This window comes from Halichoerus grypus, chromosome 12 (genome assembly GCF_964656455.1).
Source record: "Halichoerus grypus chromosome 12, mHalGry1.hap1.1, whole genome shotgun sequence".
Taxonomy (NCBI): Eukaryota; Metazoa; Chordata; class Mammalia; order Carnivora; family Phocidae; genus Halichoerus; species Halichoerus grypus.
The window spans coordinates 74,378,912-74,400,706 of NC_135723.1; the positions used below are offsets into that span (position 1 = coordinate 74,378,912).

Sequence of the window (21,795 nt, forward strand, 5' to 3'; positions counted from 1 at the left end):
TAACAAGATAGATGTTATTCTTATTTTAGGGACAGTGAAACAGCCTCAAAAGTACAGATTTGGGCCTGTGTTGAGATAAATGTTACTTTATTTGCTAAGAAAAGTAAGTAAACCAGAGTCCCTTATTCCTTAAGTGTTTTTTAGCTAGGCTGCATTGTACATCTGCTCATTGCATGTGGTTGTTAGTGAGAAGTCCTCTGTAGGTAATCTTGGAGACCAAACAGCAGGGAACACACTTAAGTTTTAGAAATCCAATTTGGACCCATTCGAATTTGTCTCATCTGAGAAGAGCCATTTGCTGTTAGTCAGCATTCCATGTATTTGTATGGCAGGCACTTTAGAAAGTAGCTTCACATCTTTAGTACGAATCCCCACCAGTGCCTCAACACGCACAAGTAAGTCTGTGGCACTTGTACTGCCTTTCCCTTGCCCTCCGTGTCCGCGTACCTTCAGGCCCCTGAGCTGCGGTACTCTGCGTGGAATGCTCTGCAGCTCTACCTCTCACGGTCCCTTCACCCCTGCAGCTGCAGGCAACATCTGGACAACTCCTGATTCCTCTTACAGGTCTCAGACAGGATACTTTTTCTTGGCAGAAATGTTTCTTGATGTCCTAATCCCTTTGGGTACCCTGTGCTTTTATAATTCCCTGACGTGTCCTCTTCGATATTTGCTTCTCCATTTCCTTGCCTCTCTCACCCATTGGATTGTGAGCCCGTCGGGGGCAGGACCAGTGCTTCCCGCATCTGGCCCAGGGTGGGCCTCCAGGGAGTCTGTGCTGGAGTATTGAGGGAACGCGCATTTCATCTGCGCCTCACAGCAGCCCTGGGAGGGGGTGGGGCTTTCCTAGGGCCTCCACATCACAGCTGATGTCACAAGTTACAGCCCGAGGCTCCTCACCCTGGTCTCTCTCCCAGGGATAATGCTGTTCCCTAAAATCTCTTCAGTTTTTGTTTTGTTTTTTTTTTCCGCCCAGCCTAAATAAACTTAGTTTCTTTAACTTTTCTTCCTAGGGACTTTATTTCTAACATTTTCAATGGTGGATAATTGTTATTTTATAACTTTTTAAAGTTTTTCTATTTCACATGTCATATTTTAGAAAGACATTAAAAGGGACACAGGACAATAACTTCGGGTGTTGTAGACTTTACCACACTGCTCATTCAGTTCCTTCTAGTCAGGACCTCCCAGTCTTCGATGCTGCCTCGGCCTTTTCATTCCAGGGCTTCTCTGTGTGAGGTAGGATATGTCGAGGAGACAAACACAGGGTTGTGTGTTCGCCCTGTTTTGCAGAGGTCTTTTCCAGGAGTGTGGTTTGGAGATTGCTTGTGCTCTAAAGAATATGAAAGAAGGCTGGTATTGTCTTGAGAGACAGAAATGTGGCTGGCTCCTCACAGACACAGCCTCACAGGGCCATTCCTCATGAGCCCTGCTCACACAAGTGATCCCTTGCTTCCCATAGCAGACCTGTTATCTCCTCTCTTCTGTGATCTAGAGAGGTCATTTAATTTTCTTTAAAAAACTTTTTTTTTTTTTTTATTAAGTAATCTCTACTCCCAACATGGGGCTCAAACTCAACCCCGAAATCAAGAGTCACATGCTCTACTGACTGAGCCAGCCAGGCACCCTTAGGTCATTTAATTTTCAATCCATGTTCCTATCCCTCCTGCCTAGTTTCTTCTCAGGACCATGCTTTATTCCTTCCCATTTGCTCATTAGTTAAATGAGGAGACTGTACTAAGTTGAAGTTGCGCATCATCAGAATGCTCCGTGATTCAGTCCCCAAGGCTGCCCTTCACTACCCCGGTGTTCTTGGAGCAGTGACCAGTTAGGAGTGCCCTGCTGGAGCAGACGAAAAGGCTTCTGATTTATTAATTTTTATCTATAGGTTGAAAGAGGACATTATTGAAATTTTATGAATTTATTCCTCACAAAGCTAGATTAGTCTTTGTTTTTGAATTTGTTTTGCCTAGCCCTAACAGGTACGGAGGAACCAGTTGAATAGGCCTATAGCGGGAAAATCCTGTTTCAAAGCATATACCCCACAGTTTTCTGCTGCAGTTTTTAGATACTTTATCAGGCCCTCATATGTTTTAACAAATAATTGCTAGTGGCCCTCATTGCTGATGAAACTAGGCAAGGTATTTCTTGTTTTAAGGCAGTCTGGTCTGCAGCGTGCAACCCTCCTGATTTAATGAGGGAATCTTCAATTAGATTCTCCCTTCTTTCTGGGTGCCTACCTGCCTTTCCCCGCCCCGGGGCTGCACACGCCAATGATAAGATCACAGGGAACTTATCTTTAAAGGTCAGAGGTAAAAATAAGTACAGTATTAAAAACATCCAATCTTTTAGTATGATTATTTAGAGTTCTTCTCCTTTTGGAATGAAAGGCTTTCCATTTGCTATTTTGTTTTTTCTTGCTTGTCAGCAATATCTGCATTCATCCTGTGATGTCATGAACCTGAACTTTGGGGGCAGGACTGCTGGCGTTCAGGTCTTTGCCCTCCTCTAGCTGTGAAATACCATGAATAATAATATTGACCTCATGGAACTGAAGTGAGAATTAAACTCTCTAATATGTGAAAGTGCTTTGTTATTAACTTTAAATACATAGATAGATGGAAATGGCAAGTATTAAGTGTTGATATTTATGCCCAGAATTGCCAAATGCCATGTCTTAGTGATTTCAGCCAGGATATTCAGGAAGACCATAAGGTTAATAGATTATTAAAGGACTACCTCCCACCCTCTGAAGTGTTTCTGTTTCTGCTACTGTCATTCTCTATGTGTGTCTCTATTTCTTTTAATGACTTTACATGATCTCTCAACTCTAGTAGCTTTCTACAACTGGATATAACAGAGAAGAATCTTTTAATTATTAATTACCGCTGCTATGTAATCTTAAGTAAGTAAAACCAAATGGGAACACTGTATAGTTTTATCTCTTTAGATAACTCACATAATTTTCTTTTTCTTTTTAAAAATTTTATTTACTTATTCGACAGAGAGAGAGAGCATAAGCAGGGGGAGCAGTAGAGGGAGAGGAAGAAGCAAGCTTCCTGCTGAGCAGGGCGCCTGACGTGGGGCTCCATCCCAGGACCCTGAGATCATGACCTGAGCCGAAGGCAGACGCTTAGCCATCTGAGCCACCCAGGCGCCCTAATTTTCTTTTTCATTGATCAATTAATTCTTGAGTTAATGATTTTCAGTAGATCTTTTCCCTCCATTGATTTGTGCTTTTGTTGCTGGGTAGTTATAGCAGGGCTACTAAAGGACTTTTCTAATTCAGGCACATCTTTTCCTCTTTCTTTTAGAAATGGATTTCGTAGAATTTTATACTCACTTTGTCCCCAGAAACCTACTGAAAAGTATATGATACATATATGAGAGTTCGTAACTATAAAATGAAGCAAATACTCTGTTAGGATGACCTTTTAAAAAAATAATGGGGAATGTGGGGTCATTTATAGTGTGAGGATGGGAATTTGGAGAATTTTAGGCACTTCAGAATCAGACTGGCATTTACAAGCTCTAGGTTTGTTTAATTTTCTCCTTTTAAAAAAATCTTCCTTTTTCCACCAACTTGCTTGGGAAATGACAAATCACCACCACTTCGGGTTTTTAATGGCCAAGCAAACCCAGCCTTAACTCAGCTGTACCTCTACAGGCTTGGCCGGTTGCATCTTCTGTGCCTTTATCTCCCCAAAAGAGTGACTGTCAACTGAGCACATTGTGTTAGTTCAGACTCTTGAGATTACAAGTGATAGCCCGCAAGTCAAACAAACTCAGTTAAGAGTGGGTGCAGGGGAGGGATGGCCGATAGCCAGGAAGGATGGAATCCGTGCGCCCTTCTACATCTGCATCTCCGCAAAAGGTCCACAGCTCAAGCTGCTTCCCTCCTCAGCCTCTACAAATGTTTGGAAAGGCTGTGATCTTTTCTTAGCACCTCAAAGCAGCCCCCTTATTCTGCTGACCTTGCCCTTCTGTCTGTCTCTCCTCCTGCCTGCGCTGGTCTAGTTAACTCCTACTTATTCTCCTGGACATCTTCTCCAGCCTTCAGCCCGAGGTGCATCCCTTTTGTGTGTGTGTGTGTGTGTGTGTGTGTGTGTGTGTTTAATTTAAATTCAATTAGCCAACCTATAGTACATCACTAGTTTCAGATGTAGCGTTCAACACCTTTAATGTGTTTTTATAACATCCTATGCTCAGGACTTGTCTATGCACTTATCAAACTTTATGGTAATTACTTATTCATTTCCCAATTAGACTGTGGCCTTCTAGATGGTGGGAACTGTGTCTGATTCATGCTTCCATTCCTTGTCCATGGTCTCATTCATAAACAGAGAGAAGTATTTGTTGAATGAGTGAACATGGGATCTGTGGTCATGTTGGTGACTTGGCTTTCTGGGCCAAGCTCAGGACAAATGCCAAAGCCTTTTCCCCTAATAATGTCAAAGCCCTACTTCTAACATCCTTCATTCTAAAACCAGACAATGTGATACCCTTCCACAAACGGACTCAGTAAAGAAATATGAATATGCATGCAGAAAGCTCTTTAGGTCAGTTGTTGTTTTGGTAATAGTAAAAGTTTCATGCAATACTAGATACAAATGATAATGACTTAACATATATTTATAGAATATGGAAGTGAACCTTACTTAATGGATAGCCAGATCAACTGTATAGTTGATATGAACAGAGTGGCAGAAATTGGTCAGAAAAGTTCTTGACTGCACATTCCTTTTTAGTGGTTTATTTTTTCTTTTTTTCATTGACTCCAGTAATTTTGATGAGCAGTCTAACAGCCTTTTAAGTAAGGTGAAAAAACTTTTACTAATGCATGCTAACTTTGTCAATTTGTCCTTCCTTCTTAGGAGTAATAATAGTATTAAAATCTTTAATAACTGCCAAAAATATACAGTTGACCCTTGAACAACATGAGATTGAACCTCCTGGGTCCACTTACACATGGTTTTTTTCCAATAAATACCGTATAGCCTTGAAAATGTATTTTCTTTTCCTTATGATTTTAACATTTTCTTTTCTCTACCTTATTTTAGTGTAAGAATACAGTATTTAATGCAAATAACATGCAAAATACATGTTAGTTGACTTTATGTTATTGGTAAGGCTTCGGGTGATAGTAGACTATTAGTAAAGTTTTGGGGGGGAGTCAAAAGTTATGTGCTGATTTTGACTGTGTGTAGGTTTGGTGCCTCTAATACCCACACATTCAAGGATCAACTGTAGTTATTTTCCGTTTGTTCTAAGGTTGAAGTATTCCTTGTTGGTTCATCAAGAACTCTAATGTGTGGTTCTGACAAAATATATAAGATCTTCTCTTTCTGACTGACAGTTTAGTAATAGTTTTGATTAGATTCCTCAGTGGTTATGAATCCATGAAGACCATTCACAACAATAGTTTTGGGAGGCAGAAACTTTTAAAAAAGCTGCTTTTTTCTCTTTTTTGTGGCTATTTTCTTTCAGGATATAGTGCTTGACATCTAGCATTCTGAGCCTTTGTGATGCTGAACCATTTTAATGGGACTTTGTTATGGTTCTAAGAATTTTTGTCATCGGAAACAAATGATTTCACCAGAGAGAAAAATAGGGAACACTCTGTTTTATTGACATACTTACGCATTCTTTATTCTTCTCCTTCTCTCTTTTTTTTCAGTGAGCATGTTTTTGAACACATTAACACCGAAGTTCTACGTGGCCCTGACAGGCACTTCCTCACTAATATCAGGGCTCATTTTGGTAAGTGGTAGAATCCTTCCTATTTAAAAGTATGCTGATTACTAATATGTTAGTATATGTACAGGAAATAATTCTGGAAGAATATATACCGGCAGCTTATGGTGATTTATCTTGCATGTGTGTATATATTGGGTAGCTGGACTTACAGAGCCTTCCACTGCCCAGGTTATATACTTCTAAAATATTTGAAAAAAATTTAAATAGTCATATATTACTTTTGTTGAATGGGAAAAACAAAATATAAATAAAATGGAAAATAAAGACAATTCTATGTCAAATTTTAGTGTCTGAGATACTATAAAATACATGTGATTCAGTTCAACTAAAAATGTTTTTCTTCATTCTTTTCAAAATGGATTATTGGCCATAATCAAGATAAGTAGAAATATAGCCCAGTTTCTTTATTTTTTAATTAATTAATTAGATTCTATTTAAATTCAAGTCAGTTAACATATAGTATATTATTAGTTTCAGGGGCAGAATTTAGTGATTCAGCAGTTGCATATAATACCCAGTGCTCATTAAATCAAGTGCCCTCCTTAATGCCCATCACCCAATTACCTCATCCCCCTCACCTCCCATCTAGCAACCCTCAGTTGGTTTTCTATAGTTAAGAGTCTCTTATGGTTTGCCTGTCTCTGTTTTTGTCTTATTTTATTTTTCCTTCCCTTCCCCTATGTTCATCAGTTTTGTTCCTTAAATTCCACATGAGTGAAATCATGGGGTATTTGTCTTTCTCTGACTGACTTACTTTGCTTAGTATAATACACTCTAGTTCCACCCCACATCATTGAAAATGGGAAGATTTCATTCTTTTTGTTGGTTGAGTACTATTCCGTTGTACATATGAACCACATCTTCTTTATCCATTCGTCCGTTGATGGACATCTAGGCTCTTTCCATAGTTTGGCTATTGTTGATAACGCTGCTATAAACATTGGGGTGCATGTGCCCCTTCGAATCTGTATTTCTGTATCTTTGGGTAAGTACCTAGTAGTGCACTTGCTGGGTCATAGGGTAGTTCTATTTTTAACTTTTTGAGGAACTTCCATACTGTTTTCCAGAGTGGCTGTACCAGTTGGCATTCCCACCAACAGTGTAAGAGGGTTCCCTTTTTTTCACATCCTTGCCAACATTTGTTGTTTACTGAGTTGTTAATTTTAGCCATTCTGACTGGTTTTAGGTGGTATCTCATTGTGGTTAGCCCAGTTTCTTTAAATGTATGAGGTGGAGATGGCAGTTCTAAGCTTTTCTTCCCTTTATCTTCTTTTCTTTTAAAATCTACATTTCCCTGTTTCTTTTCTTTAATTTCTTTTTTTAAAGACTTTATTTATTTATTTGACAGAGAGAGAGAGCACAAGCAGGGGGAGTGGCAGAGGGCGAGAGAGAAGCAGGCTCCTGACTGAGCTGGGAGCCCAATGTGGGGCTCGATCCCAGGACCCTGATATCATGACCTGAGCTGAAGGCAGAAGCTTAACCAAGTGAGCCACCCAGGCGCTCCCATTTCCCTATTTCTTTGTTTCAAAAATTCCAAGTAGGCAAAAGCAATGATAATCATCTCTATGGCTCCATTAGTTTATGCTCTAAATAATTACAAGTGAGTTAAATTATAACACCCGAAGTAGGTTTTTTTTTTTTTTTTTTAAATTTAAGTGACCTTACATAGGGCCATCTAATTTACTGTAATCATGCTAATATAATTAAATGGCCTTTAAGGAGAAAGAAGTTTTAGAATGTTTTGTTTTTGTTTTTTTTGTCTACACATAATGCTGTGATTACTAATTACTAATTTTTATAGAGATAAGAATAAGAAAGATATTACAGAGTTGATGTTAAGAGAAGAGCACTAGAAAAACACAAGTTTTAGGGGAGAAGGGCACAAAAACATGGAACAAATACATATATGAACCTAGAGCAATGGAGGGTAGAACAATGTATACAGGGCAGAAACCTGCAAACAGCTTAAAGGAATGGTGGTGGCTTGGGGAGCAATTTTTTTTTTTTTCTGTGGTCAAAGCATATTCAGGTTAATCTTGCTCTGTGTATCACATGGGTTGCTGAACTCAAGGGAGATGTTTGAAGTTGATATTACTGGGCCAGGAATGTGAAGAACATCAGCAAGAACCACTCCAAGATGGTTATATAAATGGAAATCTGATAGAAAGCCCAGTACTGAGCAGAGACCAAGCCAAGGTGAAAGGAAGCGTATTAAAACTTCTCCTTGGGGCGCCTGGGTGGCTCAGTCGTTAAGTGTCTGCCTTCGGTTCAGGTCATGATCCCAGGGTCCTGGGATTGAGCCCTGCGTTGGGCTCCCTGCTCAGCAGGGAGTCTGCTTCTCCCTCCCCCACTCCCCCTGCTTGTGTTCCTTCTCTCGCTGTCTCTCTGTCAAATAAATAAATAAAATCTTAAAAAAAATAAATAAATAAAACTTCTCCTTGACAGGGGTTGAAATAAGGTATGTATAGTAATTTGTACACTATTGCCTCTTAAATGCAGATCTGCACACCCATCAGTGTCTCTAAGTCTTCTCTGTTCTGTGGGGACATGTGAAAAATAGGGATACTGGAAAGAGTTGTTCACAAAGCTATAAGGTGATTTGCTTTAGCTCATGTTAGTTTGTGGCAAAGCCAGGCCTAGAACCTGTGTCCTCAGGTTCCCACCTGATCTTCTTGATGGACTGAAGAAACTTCAAACTTAGAAAATGCTTTCAAATGCTTGATAAATGATTAATAAATATGTGCTGAACATGGCAGCCTTTTAGCATGTATATTTTTGGGGGGAGAGGAGAAGGTATTCCAAGTCCCCATCTAATAATTATGTACATTTAAAATAATATTTTAATATTTTCTTTCTAAAATATCTTTGAAATATTTTTTGATTAGACAAACCAAAAAAAGTGAACTTTTAGGTACAATTTGAATAGCAGTTTCATGCTAAAATCAATAATTCACTCTGATGCAGAAAGTAGCTTTTTGTTTGTGTATTCTCCTCTCAGGGCTGTTGACTTAAGAACGTTCACCCACTTCGTGGTGCTTACTGTATGCCAGGCACTGATCTAAGCACTTCACGTGCGAATTCATTTACTCCTCACAACAGTAGGAGGAGGTAATTGCCAGCCTTGTTTCCATTTTACTAATGCATAGGCTGAATAGGGAGCACAGGCGAGGAAGTAACCTGCCTGAGATCATCTTGCTGGCAAATAGTGAAAAGCAGGATTTCAGCCCAGGCAGGCTGTCACTCATTTCACCACCTTCTGGTTCAGTTCTCAGCTGTTTTCCTAGCTTGCTGAACAAATGGCAGGCTGGATTTTATCTTGGTGTGTGGGTTCGCTAGGCTATAAATTGATTTCCAGAGTGTGGGTGATTTCCTTTTGCTTGGTAAGCTAGGTCCAGCAGTCATTTTACCTGCTAAGTCAGGGAGGTGAAGTCCCATCCGCTTACTTTTCGTGTTCTCCAAATGAAGAGATTTTGGTAGAGTGGGACCCCCTGTGCCGGACCCCCTCTCCCTGTGTGCGGAGGGCAGCTGCTGAAACCTGACGGGCACTGCAGCGCGTCTCAGGCGGCAGCTGTCCTGCAGCCTTCTCGGGAGGCACAGGATGTGCCTGCTGTGGAACTTGGAGCATTGGAAAACCTCTGATGTTTGAAGATTTTGAAAGGCCTTTCTCAAAAATGCTTGGTCTGTACTGAGGGCGAAATCACTAGATGTGGGAATAGTTCTTGATAGCTTTAGGCTCCTGCTTTAGAGATTATGGGCATTGGTGTTGTCCTGCCTTTGGGGACTTAGCTTTGCTAGCCCTTGAAATGTACCCAGGGTTGAGGTTTCTATTTAGCCACTGTTCTTTTTGGCCCAGAGCATTCATGGAGAGGCAGCATTGAGGTAAAGGATCAGGTGCTTAGCGGTTTGTTTCCTGGCACAGAGAGACAATTACCTAACTACTCTCCCCTGAGCAATGGAAGGGGAGCGAGACAGTGAATGCTGAAAGTACAGGGATGCCCCTGGGGACATGGTTGTTTGGGGACCTCAGGATTCTTATGCTGGAGACTGATTGTCATGCAGTGTGATGTCTTAGGGGAAGGGGGGTAAATAAAAACAAAAACACCCTGAAAAAGTCATCTAACTGAACAAATATACATAAAAATAAAATGTGTTTGGCAATGCTACTGTCTTTTATACCAATGTGTTTAAAAATAAATGAGGACTAATCCTAATCAGTATGTATTTTACTAGATACTACTGCTAGTTCTTAATTTTGCAGGTTGAAACCAGCAAAGAGTTTGGACATACCACCTACCTTTCACTCTTCCCTTTTGGTCCTGTGCCCACATACCCATCTGGCCAGCTCTCTCCCTTGCTTAACTCCAAGCGGCCCCTCTGCCCCCTTGGCACAAGCCTCCCGATCTCAGTCCAGTTCCAGCCCCAGGAACTGCACCTGTCATCACAGTCCAAACCCACCAATTTAGTCTTTTAGTTGCTCTAGCAAGGACATGCCCAGTCTGCTTGAAGTAGCCTCTCAGAATAATGTTAATTTCAATTGAGAAAATTTCTGGGTTTTGTTTTTGTTTTTGAGAGTGGTAAGGTGGTTACGTGGAGAAAACGCTCCCCTTAATTTTTTCAAAGTGTTGGTAGAATGGAGAAAATGCTGTATGTTATATTGACATTTATACATAGATCCCCAATAACGTGGATGTAGTTATGCTCCTACACCTACATTTTACACACACATTAAATAGATAGAGGCATCTGAGGCATAATTTTAAAAAGTGAGAATCGAGAACTATAAAAGGAGGAAATTAGAATAGTAAATAAAAGACTTAGTTCATAGATTACATGTAAAAAATTATGTTTTTGGGAAAGTGTAGAAGAGATGATAATTAGGAATAAGTTGCATCAAAAGGCCCATTTATTGAGTTCCTACTCTATGTCAGATATTAAGCACTTTGTATATATTACTTCATTTAATTCTCTTTAAAATTATAAGTGGTAGATGTAGCAGTGGCTTTATGCTGCTGAGTATAAACAGACACAAGTGTTAAATAATGTGACCAAAGTTCTATAGTAGACAAATGGTAAGATTTGAATCTGGATCTCTTTGACCATGTCGTCCATCCCTTCCTGTTCAAAAGTAAGGGAGTGGGACTAGAAGATTGTTATGGATCCTTTCAACTTTTCCTTATCCATCTAGAGAACTTGACTTGCACTTGAGATAGCACTTTAATTGACAGACATGTGGATCACCCTAATGCTGGTGCTTCTGGAGGTAAGAGTAAAAAAAGACTGAGGGAAACTTGATTGGAAGGGCTCTTGGGGTGCGGGAAGCTGCATATAAATGTCAGGCTGTGTTGATTTATGAGGCAAGTTATCTCTTGTCTCTAGAATAAAGAAGGAGAGATGCTGTGGGGAATCACATGGTAGGGGAGCCTGCAGATAATTGGAGGAAACCGAGGCTCCTTCAGCTTTATCAGATTACAGTTTCTTGGGGTCACTATGAATAATGATTTTCCACAGGAGACCAAAAGTGCCAGGCGAGAGAGTAGACATAGGCCTGTCGGGGTCTGACTGTAGACCGGAGTATTTGAGTGGATCAGATGAATGATTAGATAGGCAGAAGTGAAGAAGGTGAAGAAGAGAATGGCAGATAAAGGGACAAAACTACCCTTTTGTTTATCAGTTTGGATTTGAGCGCAATTTGAGAGGCTTGAAAATCATGTATTTACAGGGCTGGGGAAAGGAACCCTCAGAAGCCATCCAGTTTAAACCAATAAAGACTTAAAAACTAGGCGTCCAGAAAGCTTATGACTTAACTCAGGTTACTTTAGTAGGTAAGGGTGGAATGAGGACTGGAATTTAAATTTCCACTGCTTTGCCATAGTATCATTCTGCGTCTCATAAAGGTGTTAAGAAGGTGGGTAGAGTAGTAGCTAACAGTTAATGTTTTCATTTTAACAGATCCACAGAAATGGGTCAGGTAGATAAGAAGGGGTAGAGGGAGCATTTTTTCTTTATCCAATTGGCTGTGGATACTTACCATAATTTATGTTTTATTTGTGTCATCATTTATAGCCTTTGTTCTCTGTATAATGGAAGCTTCACAAAGACTGGGACCATATCTGTGTTTTTGTATACAATAATATAATGCCTGGGTAGACTCTTACAAAATATTTGTTGAAAGCACAGAGATCCAGTGAGTGAATGAATTAACTGATTGTGTCAGAATTATTTGGGGAGCTTGTTTAAAGTGATGGATCCGACCACCACTCCAGACCAACTGAATCAGAATCTCTAAGAGAGGGACCACGAGGATAGCTGCCACCGCAGCATGAGCTGACAGGGCCTGAGGCACATGGTGCGGGATGGCTTCTCCCCATGTCAGTATTCTTCATGATTTTCCCCCAGGAGAGTGACGCTCCTTTCCAGGCCATACACATTAATGCTACAGTGGAAAATTTCATCCTATGAACATACAGACATGGAGGTGGGGCTGGATCATTGACTGTTGACCTTGAAGAGAACCTCACTTTACTGTCTTCTCTCTTTTCTTAAAACCTTGGTGATATGTGGCCAAGAAAGGGGGTTGAAGGGCATGAACACCTGTTCCTCACACAGCCGCCTCAGTTGTTAAGGGGAACAGTGACTAGGGACTGGCTGAAACCAAGGAAGTGGGAAGCTAAGACCCCTTCCATAACACGTCAGTATTCCTAAACAAAACATAACAGGAACCCAAAAGGGAAAAACAGTCATCATGTGGAGCTGGGTGGGGTGTGTGTGTGGGGGGGAACTCTGAAAGAGTCAATGGGTACAGAGACAAGGATGTATTTGAGAATTCTAACAAGAAGCTAAAAAGATTATGGATATTATAAAGTCCACGCCCACTGCCTTGATTTATCTCATTTAAGCCCAGAAGATCCCCTTTTGCCAAAAAACTGTTCACCACCAGATATATTTCTGAAGACTTAGAGCAGGTGTCAATTTTGCAGTCTTTCCATTTGGGAGCAGACTGCGGGAAAGTTTCCTATTTCTTCTTTAATCTCCAGCATCACTGTATCTATTCTCCTGTGATATCATTACCTACTCTAATCCTTAGGAAGCACTTAGCCAATTTCAGGCTGAGACATCATTGTATTTCCTGTGGGTTTCAGGGAATTGGTGTGGAATTACTAAGGTGCTGCTGTATGGGAATCTTGAAGCATTTTTAAGTGTGGTATAGGGTATAGGGACGCCCTGATTCACAAGGAGAAGTGTTTTTTATGTAGAACATGCAGTTCAAGAAGAAGAGGGCTTATTGGCTAGGAAGAATCTAGCCTTCTTCAGGGAAGACTCAGCTTTTAGGTTTGCAGGGTAGATGGAAGGGTCTTGTTTGTTTATCCCTTTGCCAGATTTTTGTTCCTTCCCTGTGGGAGAGTTGTATTTTAGGCCAGCTCCAAACCTGGATCTCCACCCCTGGTCCCAGTGCTTTTTGGTCATTCTCTCTGCTTCTGCCAAATCGTATGGAGGAGGTCACAAGGCATTGCTAACGGGGTCCTTGACAAATGGGTCTTTATTTTAAATATAATCTGGGTCTCAGGTATAGTTTTTGGTCCTTCTGTCCTGCGAGGTATAGATCCAAACTACCGCTTCAACTCTCACATTCCCAATTCCATCCCCACTCTCCTTATTCTCAGAAGGCAAGCCTTACCCACATCTCCACTGAGATCAGTGTCACCCACTTTATCCCTTTGTTGCCTTCTTATTGGTGAAACAGCTCATATCACACCCTATTTTCCAAAATAGAATGTTCCCCTCTATTCATTCATCCTTCCTTTTCTTCCTGTCACAGGGCAAGAAATGGTAGGTTACCTTTTGAAGGCAGGGTGGGTGTGCTTTCTGGGCTCTTGGCATCATGCCTCTTGGTCATTTGTACTCTTTTGTATCTTTAATGTCTCTCTTTTCGCTAGATTCTTTACCCTTCCACAAGAACTTTCATTGGTCCTGCTGTTGATTTAGACTATCTTCCATTAAAGCACTGGGCCAGCCCTTGTCATCCATCCATTTAATTCTCCAACCATCCATCCATCCAGTCTTGTAATCATTCATCTGTGTATCCATCCAACATTAACTGAGTGGTTACTGTGACATTATTTTGCATATCAGATAATTGAGCCCCAGAGAATCAGGAGAACCAAAGTCACAAAACTTGGCTATCATGAAGTGTATTTGGGTTTTGAATTCAGCTAGATGGGAGGGCTACTGTTGATTTCCTAAATGCCAAGTCGAATGGATGCTTTTTAGTTCTCATCTTACTTGATCTGTATAATCTTTGGGGTGAAGCATGAGTTGGAAAAAAAGCACTAGAGGGATTACGCATTTAAGACTATGAAATAGTAAATTTATATTTTAATTCTATGGTTGTCAGATTAAAACCTGTTTTATTCCACTGAGGCAAGCCCACTAAGCTACTAGCATGTGCAAGGACTAATTTTAAAATCTAAATTTGTTTATGAGAGCTTTGCTGTTTACATTGTCGGTTATGCACCAGGGAGAAGAATTCAAAGTGACACCAAATATGTGTGTGTTAAATAACACCATCTGCCCACTTGGATCTGTGCAGATATTTAAAAATACTGTGAGGTGCTGGCCCAAAGCCTGTCATGTTTCAGGATAAGGGGCAAATTATTTTGCTAACCCCAAATTAGAAGACTTAGTTTGAGGTTTAAGAAGGCTTCAAGTCCTTTCCTACTTTCTTTTGCTAGTTGCTCCTTCAACACATATTAGAGTCCCCAGTACCCTATGGGGACATTCGTATAGTACAACGAAGGACCATGATAGATAAGAAGCCATCTACTGCTGTGAAAAAGACAGGCCTGAGAAGACCCTTCCCCACCCCCCAAATAGCTGTATGAATAACCCAGTCTTTACTGAGATCTGTTAATCCTGCGTTAGAAATACTGGGTGGAAGGTCTGTCTCCTATTATAATGCAAATACCTCATTAATATGAATCATTTAGAATGAATTATCCAGTCCCACTTGATAGACTACTTCTGGATTGGTTTTGATAGCTGAGAAAGCAAAGGGACAGCGGAGTCATTGGAAGGCACTAGGAAATAAAGATTTGAAAAGGGAAATGATAGGCTACATCTGTCTGTGTTTGAATGCGCAACAGAGTTACAAAAAGATGTCTTGTTGTAGAGACCTGGTGAGATTAGTGGCACAGAACTGGGGCTTTAGGCTGAGCGGCTACTTAATTTGCTGTGTGATTTTGGTCATTCCTCATTCTTTATTTTTTTTTTTAAGATTTTATTTATTTATTTGACAGAGAGAGACACAGCGAGAGAGGGAACACAAGCAGGGGGGGAGTGGGAGAGGGAGAAGCAGGCTTCCCACTGAGCAGGGAGCCCGATGCGGGGCTTGATCCCAGGACCCTGGGATCATGACCTGAGCTGAAGGCAGACGCTTAACTGAGCCACCCAGGTGCCCCCATTCCTCATTCTTTAAATGGAGATAGTGCATGGTCCTTTAAGGTCCCTTTTAGTACTGACATTCTGTGATTCTTCTGCAGAAACTGAGAAATCTGGAGTTCCAAGATGTGTGTGTGTGTGTGTGTGTGTGTGTGTGTGTTGTGATGGGTATAGGCTACGTCAGGAGCAACCTGTGAGAGGCGCTGTGGTCTGTGGCATGGACTGGTGGTATCAGGGGCCACATGTGCATTATATAACCCTGGAGCACAGCTCTTGACTGGTGTGGAGCACTTCCTGTATGTGACTGTGAGTGAATGAACGAAGGCCTGGCAGGTGCCCAGCAGCATAATATAGAAAGCAGAGCAAAGGCTTAGGGCAACAAAAGCTCTCCGCCACAGTGATTGAGAGCCATTGCCAGTTCTGTGCCCAGTGTTCTTGGGTTTCTTGGAGCCTCCTTCTCTTCTAATAAAGGCGAAGCCACGAATCTCTTAAGAGCTTTGTTGGGTGGGCAGAACTGAATGGTGAGCAGTACCCTTTTTCACAATGATTTCTCGGCTTTCAGCCAACAACTTAGTAACAGACAAGAAGATGCTGTACTAGCCTGAATCATAGACTAGTGAGAGTGGAGTGCATCAGTATGTCAGGTGTCCTGTGCAGGAGAGGTATGTATATCATCAATATAATAAATGGTAGCTCTGCTATTACTTTTGAGAACGAAACATGTAATGGGCATTGAACTGGGGATTTTACATGGGGATTGAAACTAGGTGTTTTACATGGCTGTGAAAATGGAGGACCCTTGAGGATAAAGAATGAATAAGATTTTCACTTTAGAATTGAAGAAACTGATGTTCAAATAGGTGAAATAACTTGCCTAAGGTTACAGACTCCTTGGATTCATGGTTTGTAAATTTACCATTCTTGAGCTTTGTTCCTTTAAGCAAGATCTCTTATTCCTAGCATTCCAAATGTTATAGACTAGTTCTCTCCCTTTTTAGCTTTCATATCATATTCTCTTCCCTGTCTGCCCAGTGAAGTTACTTGAATGTCTTAACACATGAAAATTCATATAGTCAGAGGGGTAACTTTTTGGAATTAAGTTAAAGTTGTCATAGAATTGGAAACATTTGGTTTAATTGATGTCTCCTTCTGGTCATTCATAGATGTTCTTTTTGTCTTAAAAAAGGTTTTTTTGTTTGTTTGTTTGCTTGTTTTTTTTTTTTTTGTAGAACAAAAGAGAGAGAACATTGATTTTTAAATAATAGCCCAAAGTCCATTCCAGAGTAGGTAATAAAATCTTGCTTTTTGTAAGCATAAAGATAATTAATTTTATGTTAGTTCCACATTCTGTATTATATTATAAAAATATGGTATAGTTAATCCTATGAGACTCTGGGATATAGTTGATTTTTAAATTTCTTCTGTGTGATGATTTGTGGCTGCTTAAGGAACAAATCCCAAATCAGGCAGGGAGGAGAAGAAAGAATGTGGGGGAGAGCAGCTTTGAACAGTGGTGGGAAAGTGTTTGCTGGAGGGACCCGGAGGGACCAAGGGGCCAGGGAAGCAGGCTTGGGGGAGGTCGCTTGCTTTCCCAGTGCTTAGAAGTCATGATTGCAGCCTAGTTATATGAGTTTTATTGCTTCTTTCCTTTTATTAATGAAAATTATCTCTTTTCTCCTTGGCAATGCATAGTATATAATAATTGGTGCGCTGGTGAACTAGGAAACCTTAATGGTGTTCAACAGATGCTTATGTTTATAAAGCACTTCTTAGCAGGTGGGACATTGCTAAGTCTCTCAGTAGTGGAGTACCATCCATACAAGAAGTGGGCTACCTTTCATTCTTTCTGTAAAACCAGCATTTCTCTAAGGAAATGCTTGTTTTAAAAATAAAAATAAAATTTTGCTATCTTAAAAATTTTATGCAGTATGGCTTTATCAGAATGTAAGGTGCCAAGAATTGGAATATTTCATAAGCCATACTTCTAAAACTTGCTTATTTGTATACATTTCTGGAGTTGTCTTTCAGCCATGGTGATTTTGTTAGAATATTATGTAAATTTGGAGGAAAATAATATTGAGCAGCTCTTAACAGTGTTCTTTTATCCATGATTATAGTTATGGATTTTCTTTGAAAGCTAGTATTAAGTGGAGGGAACTACATTGAGAATTTAAAGTGTAATTGGTATTTTAATTTTATTAAACTTTGATTTTTAGAATAAAGCAAAATTTTTGGAGTAAAAATTAAGTATTTAAGGTAGATGTAATTAGTAAATGCAGCATATTTCATGGGCATGTGTACAAAATCATGAACAGTAACAAGGACCATAATTACTCTTTCAATTTTTCTATTCTAGATATTTGAATGGTGGTATTTTCGCAAGTATGGAACATCATTCATTGAACAAGTCTCAGTAAGCCACTTGCGCCCCCTCCTGGGAGGGGTTGACAACAACTCCTCCAACAATTCTAACTCCAGCAATGGGGACTCAGATTCCAACAGGCAGAGTGTCTCAGGTATGGAAAGTCCTTCAGCTTGAACATGATTTACTTATTTTTACTAAGTTATTATGACTATAAGGCAGTAATAATGTTATTTAAATATTAGTCTCTGGAGAAAAATGCAGTTTATTTTCCTAAGGTGTTGACAGCTTCCACCAGGGAAATAGAATATAAGCATCACAAGGAAAGGAAATATTTATTTTGTTTAATTTTACTTTTTCTCCAATTTGGTTTAGCTAAGGATCATTTATATAGGTCAGTATTCCCAGCCTGAGTCTCTGGGCTCCTTGTCCCTAGTTTCTCGAACTTTATTGAATGTGTCCATTCTCTTCCATGCTAACTGCAGAACCTTCTGTCTAACTAGATGTGATCACATCACTCCTTTGCTTACAAGGCTGCCTTGGTTTCCATTCCACTGAAGATAAAGCCCAGATTCCTTAGCATAGCATAAGCTGCTTTCACCTTTCTTGCCAGCTTTGGATTCAGTCACAATCCTGTCCCTCTGCTTTTCATTTCTCGAACATGCCATGTTTTCTCAGGGCCCCTTTCCTAGAAGTCTGTCTCCCTCTCTCGTGCGTTTGCCCGTCTTTCGTAACCCAGCTCCAGTACTTTCTGGAAAGCCTTCTCCGATAGGTTGTACAATATCTCTCCACCTTTGTTGACTTGTAACATTTTTATCTTTAGCAACATTTATCAAATCGCACTGTAATGTTTAAGCTGACTGCTTTATTGCAGTATTTCTAGCATTTTGCACAGTGTCTGCTCCATCATTGAAACTCAGTGAATGAACAAATGAGTGCATGCAAGGCCTGTAATTTCTCCATTCATAAAAGAAGAGGGAAGAATATGGTCTCTTAACTTGGTCTCTTTATCAGCTCAGTAAACATTTCCTAAGTCCTTAATATGAGCCCGGCCTTATACAGGTTCTTATGAATATTATGATTGGGAAAAAAAGCCAAAGTCCTTGTCCTCATGCAACTCTCATGTCTACTGAAGGAGATACAGTGGTGAGTGCTGTGATTACATGAGGGAACATACAGTGCTATGGAGAACAAAGGAGGGGTTCCTGACCCAAGCTGGGGAAGAAGTTTGCTTCTTGAAGGGGAGGGCACTAGTTCTGATACTTAAAGGATGAAGAGGAAGAAATTAAAGAGCTAGATTAGATCTTTTTTTTTTTCTTTCTCCTAGAATAACTCAGGCTATATTTCATAACTGTCTCACCAGGTGATAAGCATCAAGGAGCATTGCACATATATTTTATTCCTGTTGTTGATCTGGTCCCTTTCAATAGACCCTTTGCCAGCCATCTGTGAGTGGCAAGGGGCACCACCAGGTACACATTTTTTTTTCTATCCTAAAGAGTACCAGAGATGGCACCACTCAGGTAACAGAATTGTCTGGGACTTTGAAAACTTACCCATTTTGTGAAAGAAACAGAGAGTTGAGCAAAGTGAAACATTAACCACTATTCTAACAAGTGTGGCACATTATTCTAATGTGGGGTCTTGATCATTCAGTCATCGTCATATAAGACATTGTGGATAACTGCCCTCACTTTGCATCTGCTGTGAAGACCTCTTATCTGATTAGAGTTACTATAGTCTTTGAATGGTGTAAAACATTGTAGGAATGACAGATTAGAAATGGAAGGCAGCCTTATTTGAGGCCATTCTTCATTGTGAGTACATTTTTATTTGCATTAAAATTCTCTCTCTACCCAATTTAAATTTCTTGACATCATTCCTTAATGCAATGAAGAATTCTTCTTACTGTCACTATTATTTTGCTATCTCTCTTTATGGCTACCTTGAAGTAAGCCTTATGCATTATATAAATCTTGGTGCTATTCTTAGTGCTTTTATGGCAGTTTTAAAAGGGAGGACCTAAGCCCTTTATAAAAATATATTCAAAAATAATAATCATGGAAATTCCCAGTTTTATTTGTACTAAGTTTTTACCTGGCTAGGAATGAGTTTTTGAATATCATTATTAATTCAATTCCACTAGTATTTGCTGAGTGTCTACTACTATGCATGCAATATTTCTATTCATTTCCTGTGTAATAGATACAGCATTTATGATCTGATCTCATAACAATGTTCAAATAGTTACATTTAGCAAAGGGGAAATTACCTTATCTAAGTATATTTAGGGCTCAGTCTGCCCTCTTCTCCTTGACAGTTGGGTTTCTAAAATTGGTCTAACTCAGCTCAACAAACAGGTATGCCAGTATGAAAGTACCAGATGCAGTGGGACTAATACTATTTTCCACTTCTCTTTTCCTGTGGTGATTTTTATTTTTGAATAAGAAAAATATTATTAAAGTACATTGTCTTTTATCTCTACTCTTAATCACTTTCTATTAAATAGTCTGGTTTCAACTAAGTAAAGGAAAAAGAAAATCAAAGCTGAGGGTAATTAATAATACATTTCTTAAAATAGAGGAATTTGTTTAACAATTCCTATTCCCTTAATAATATTAAAATGGCTGTTGCCTTAATAACAAAAGGGTGAATCTTTTGATTTTCTTGGAGAATGACAGACAGCTCTTTGGTGAATCTTACATGAAATACAACATGGCTAACAAAGTCCCACAGATATTGGCAAAGGCAGTTTAATTACTTATTTGAGAAAAATCATTGAAAAAGCTTCAAAAACCCCTGAAAATACCAGTTATAAACATTGATCTATATGAAAACTCATAGTGTAGCTCTTTTCTTAAGGAATCATTTCTTTTGGTTAAGAGCTGAAAGACCTGGCCTACTTAAGAATGATTTGGGGTAGGGGAATGGGGAGTGGGAGGATTGTGATTGTTATGGGTGGGCTGTTCGTACCTTCTTTAACTTTTGTTTCTGTACAAATTGGCCTGAGTGCAGACTCTTTTAAAATCTGTAGTAATGTTTATCTGTGGATCAGAGAAGAAATGTAGCTAACTATAAAGCTTCTTAAGCTAGCCAAATTTTAGGTTGTTTGGCTTAGGTTAACATTTATGAACATTTCATCTTTTTGCTTTCTTGGGGAGCTAACCCACCATTTTTCATCATAAACCCTGCTGATGTATTTGCTATGTCACCGTGTTCTCACTGCCATTTCTTAATTCAACTCAACTTATGAGCTGATGATGTATAGGGATTTAAAATGTGGCCAACTTCTCCCTGTCTGAAGGGAAGGAATTCTCAGGGACCAGTAATATTTTGAATTTGGGTTCATGGGAACATCTGTTTGATAATTTGTCCTGTTCTTGAGTAAGGTGTCATAAAGACAAAGGTTGGCAGCATTCATCTTCAAGATATTTGGAAAAGTGCAGGGTGCTTCAGCACATGAGAAGTATCCTTGTCAAAGTCAAGTTTAGATTCTCTTAGATACCTTAGTATCCTCTTGCATAGAACTGAATCTTTAGAAAAACTCTGGTTATAGTTGCTTCTCTTCCTGTCTCAAATCATTTCATTTTAGTCTCATTTAATCTTAATATATATCTTATATATGTACATAGTATGTATGAGTATATATATAAGAAGCAGGTACTGTTATTATCTCTGTTATATGGTTGATGAAACTGAGGTACAGGCAAGTTAAGTCATCTGCCCAAGGTCAGTCCAAGGTCATATGGCTGGTAACAACCTAGGTGGTCTTGCTTTGGAGTCCAAAGTCTCAAGCCCCAACTAAAAAATTTAGTCTAGATCCTCTGTGAGGTCTATAAACTCAATACTAATGTAATTACTAAACTGGTGAAGTAAATAATTTCATTAAAAACCTGTACTACCATACATGATGTTATTTCAGAAGTGACATTAGCCAAACTTACTTAGAAACAGCTCAGTGGTAGGATTGCTGATGGTTGAGAGCTCAGGCTCTGGGGTCAGATAGATGTTGCCCTAATCTTGGCTCCATCACTTACAGTGTGTGACCTTGGGTGAGTCACTTAACCTTCCTTTGTATCTTAATTTGCATACATGGTAGTAACAACAGTATCTACTTCACAGAGTACTTTGAGGAATAAATGAGGTCATTCAGAAATAGCAAGTCAGAGGACAACCATCATCAGGCAGTGTCCTCCAGATGAACTGACTTCTCTATGAATATGATGGGGACCAGCCCCATGGAG

The 21,795-nt window shown here is 39.7% G+C and overlaps 1 protein-coding gene across 8 annotated transcripts in view; it reads left to right on the forward strand.

The window, feature by feature from the left end:
• ST7 (suppression of tumorigenicity 7) overlaps positions 1–21,795 on the forward strand; it is a 233,750-nt gene that overhangs the window by 111,499 nt on the left and 100,456 nt on the right. For all 8 annotated transcript variants that reach the window (XM_078059492.1, XM_078059494.1, XM_078059493.1 and 5 more), the window contains exons 2-3: positions 5,675–5,757; positions 17,546–17,705. In XM_078059492.1, coding sequence (XP_077915618.1) covers positions 5,675–5,757; positions 17,546–17,705 — 243 coding nt within the window. The remainder of the gene's footprint in view (positions 1–5,674; positions 5,758–17,545; positions 17,706–21,795) is intronic.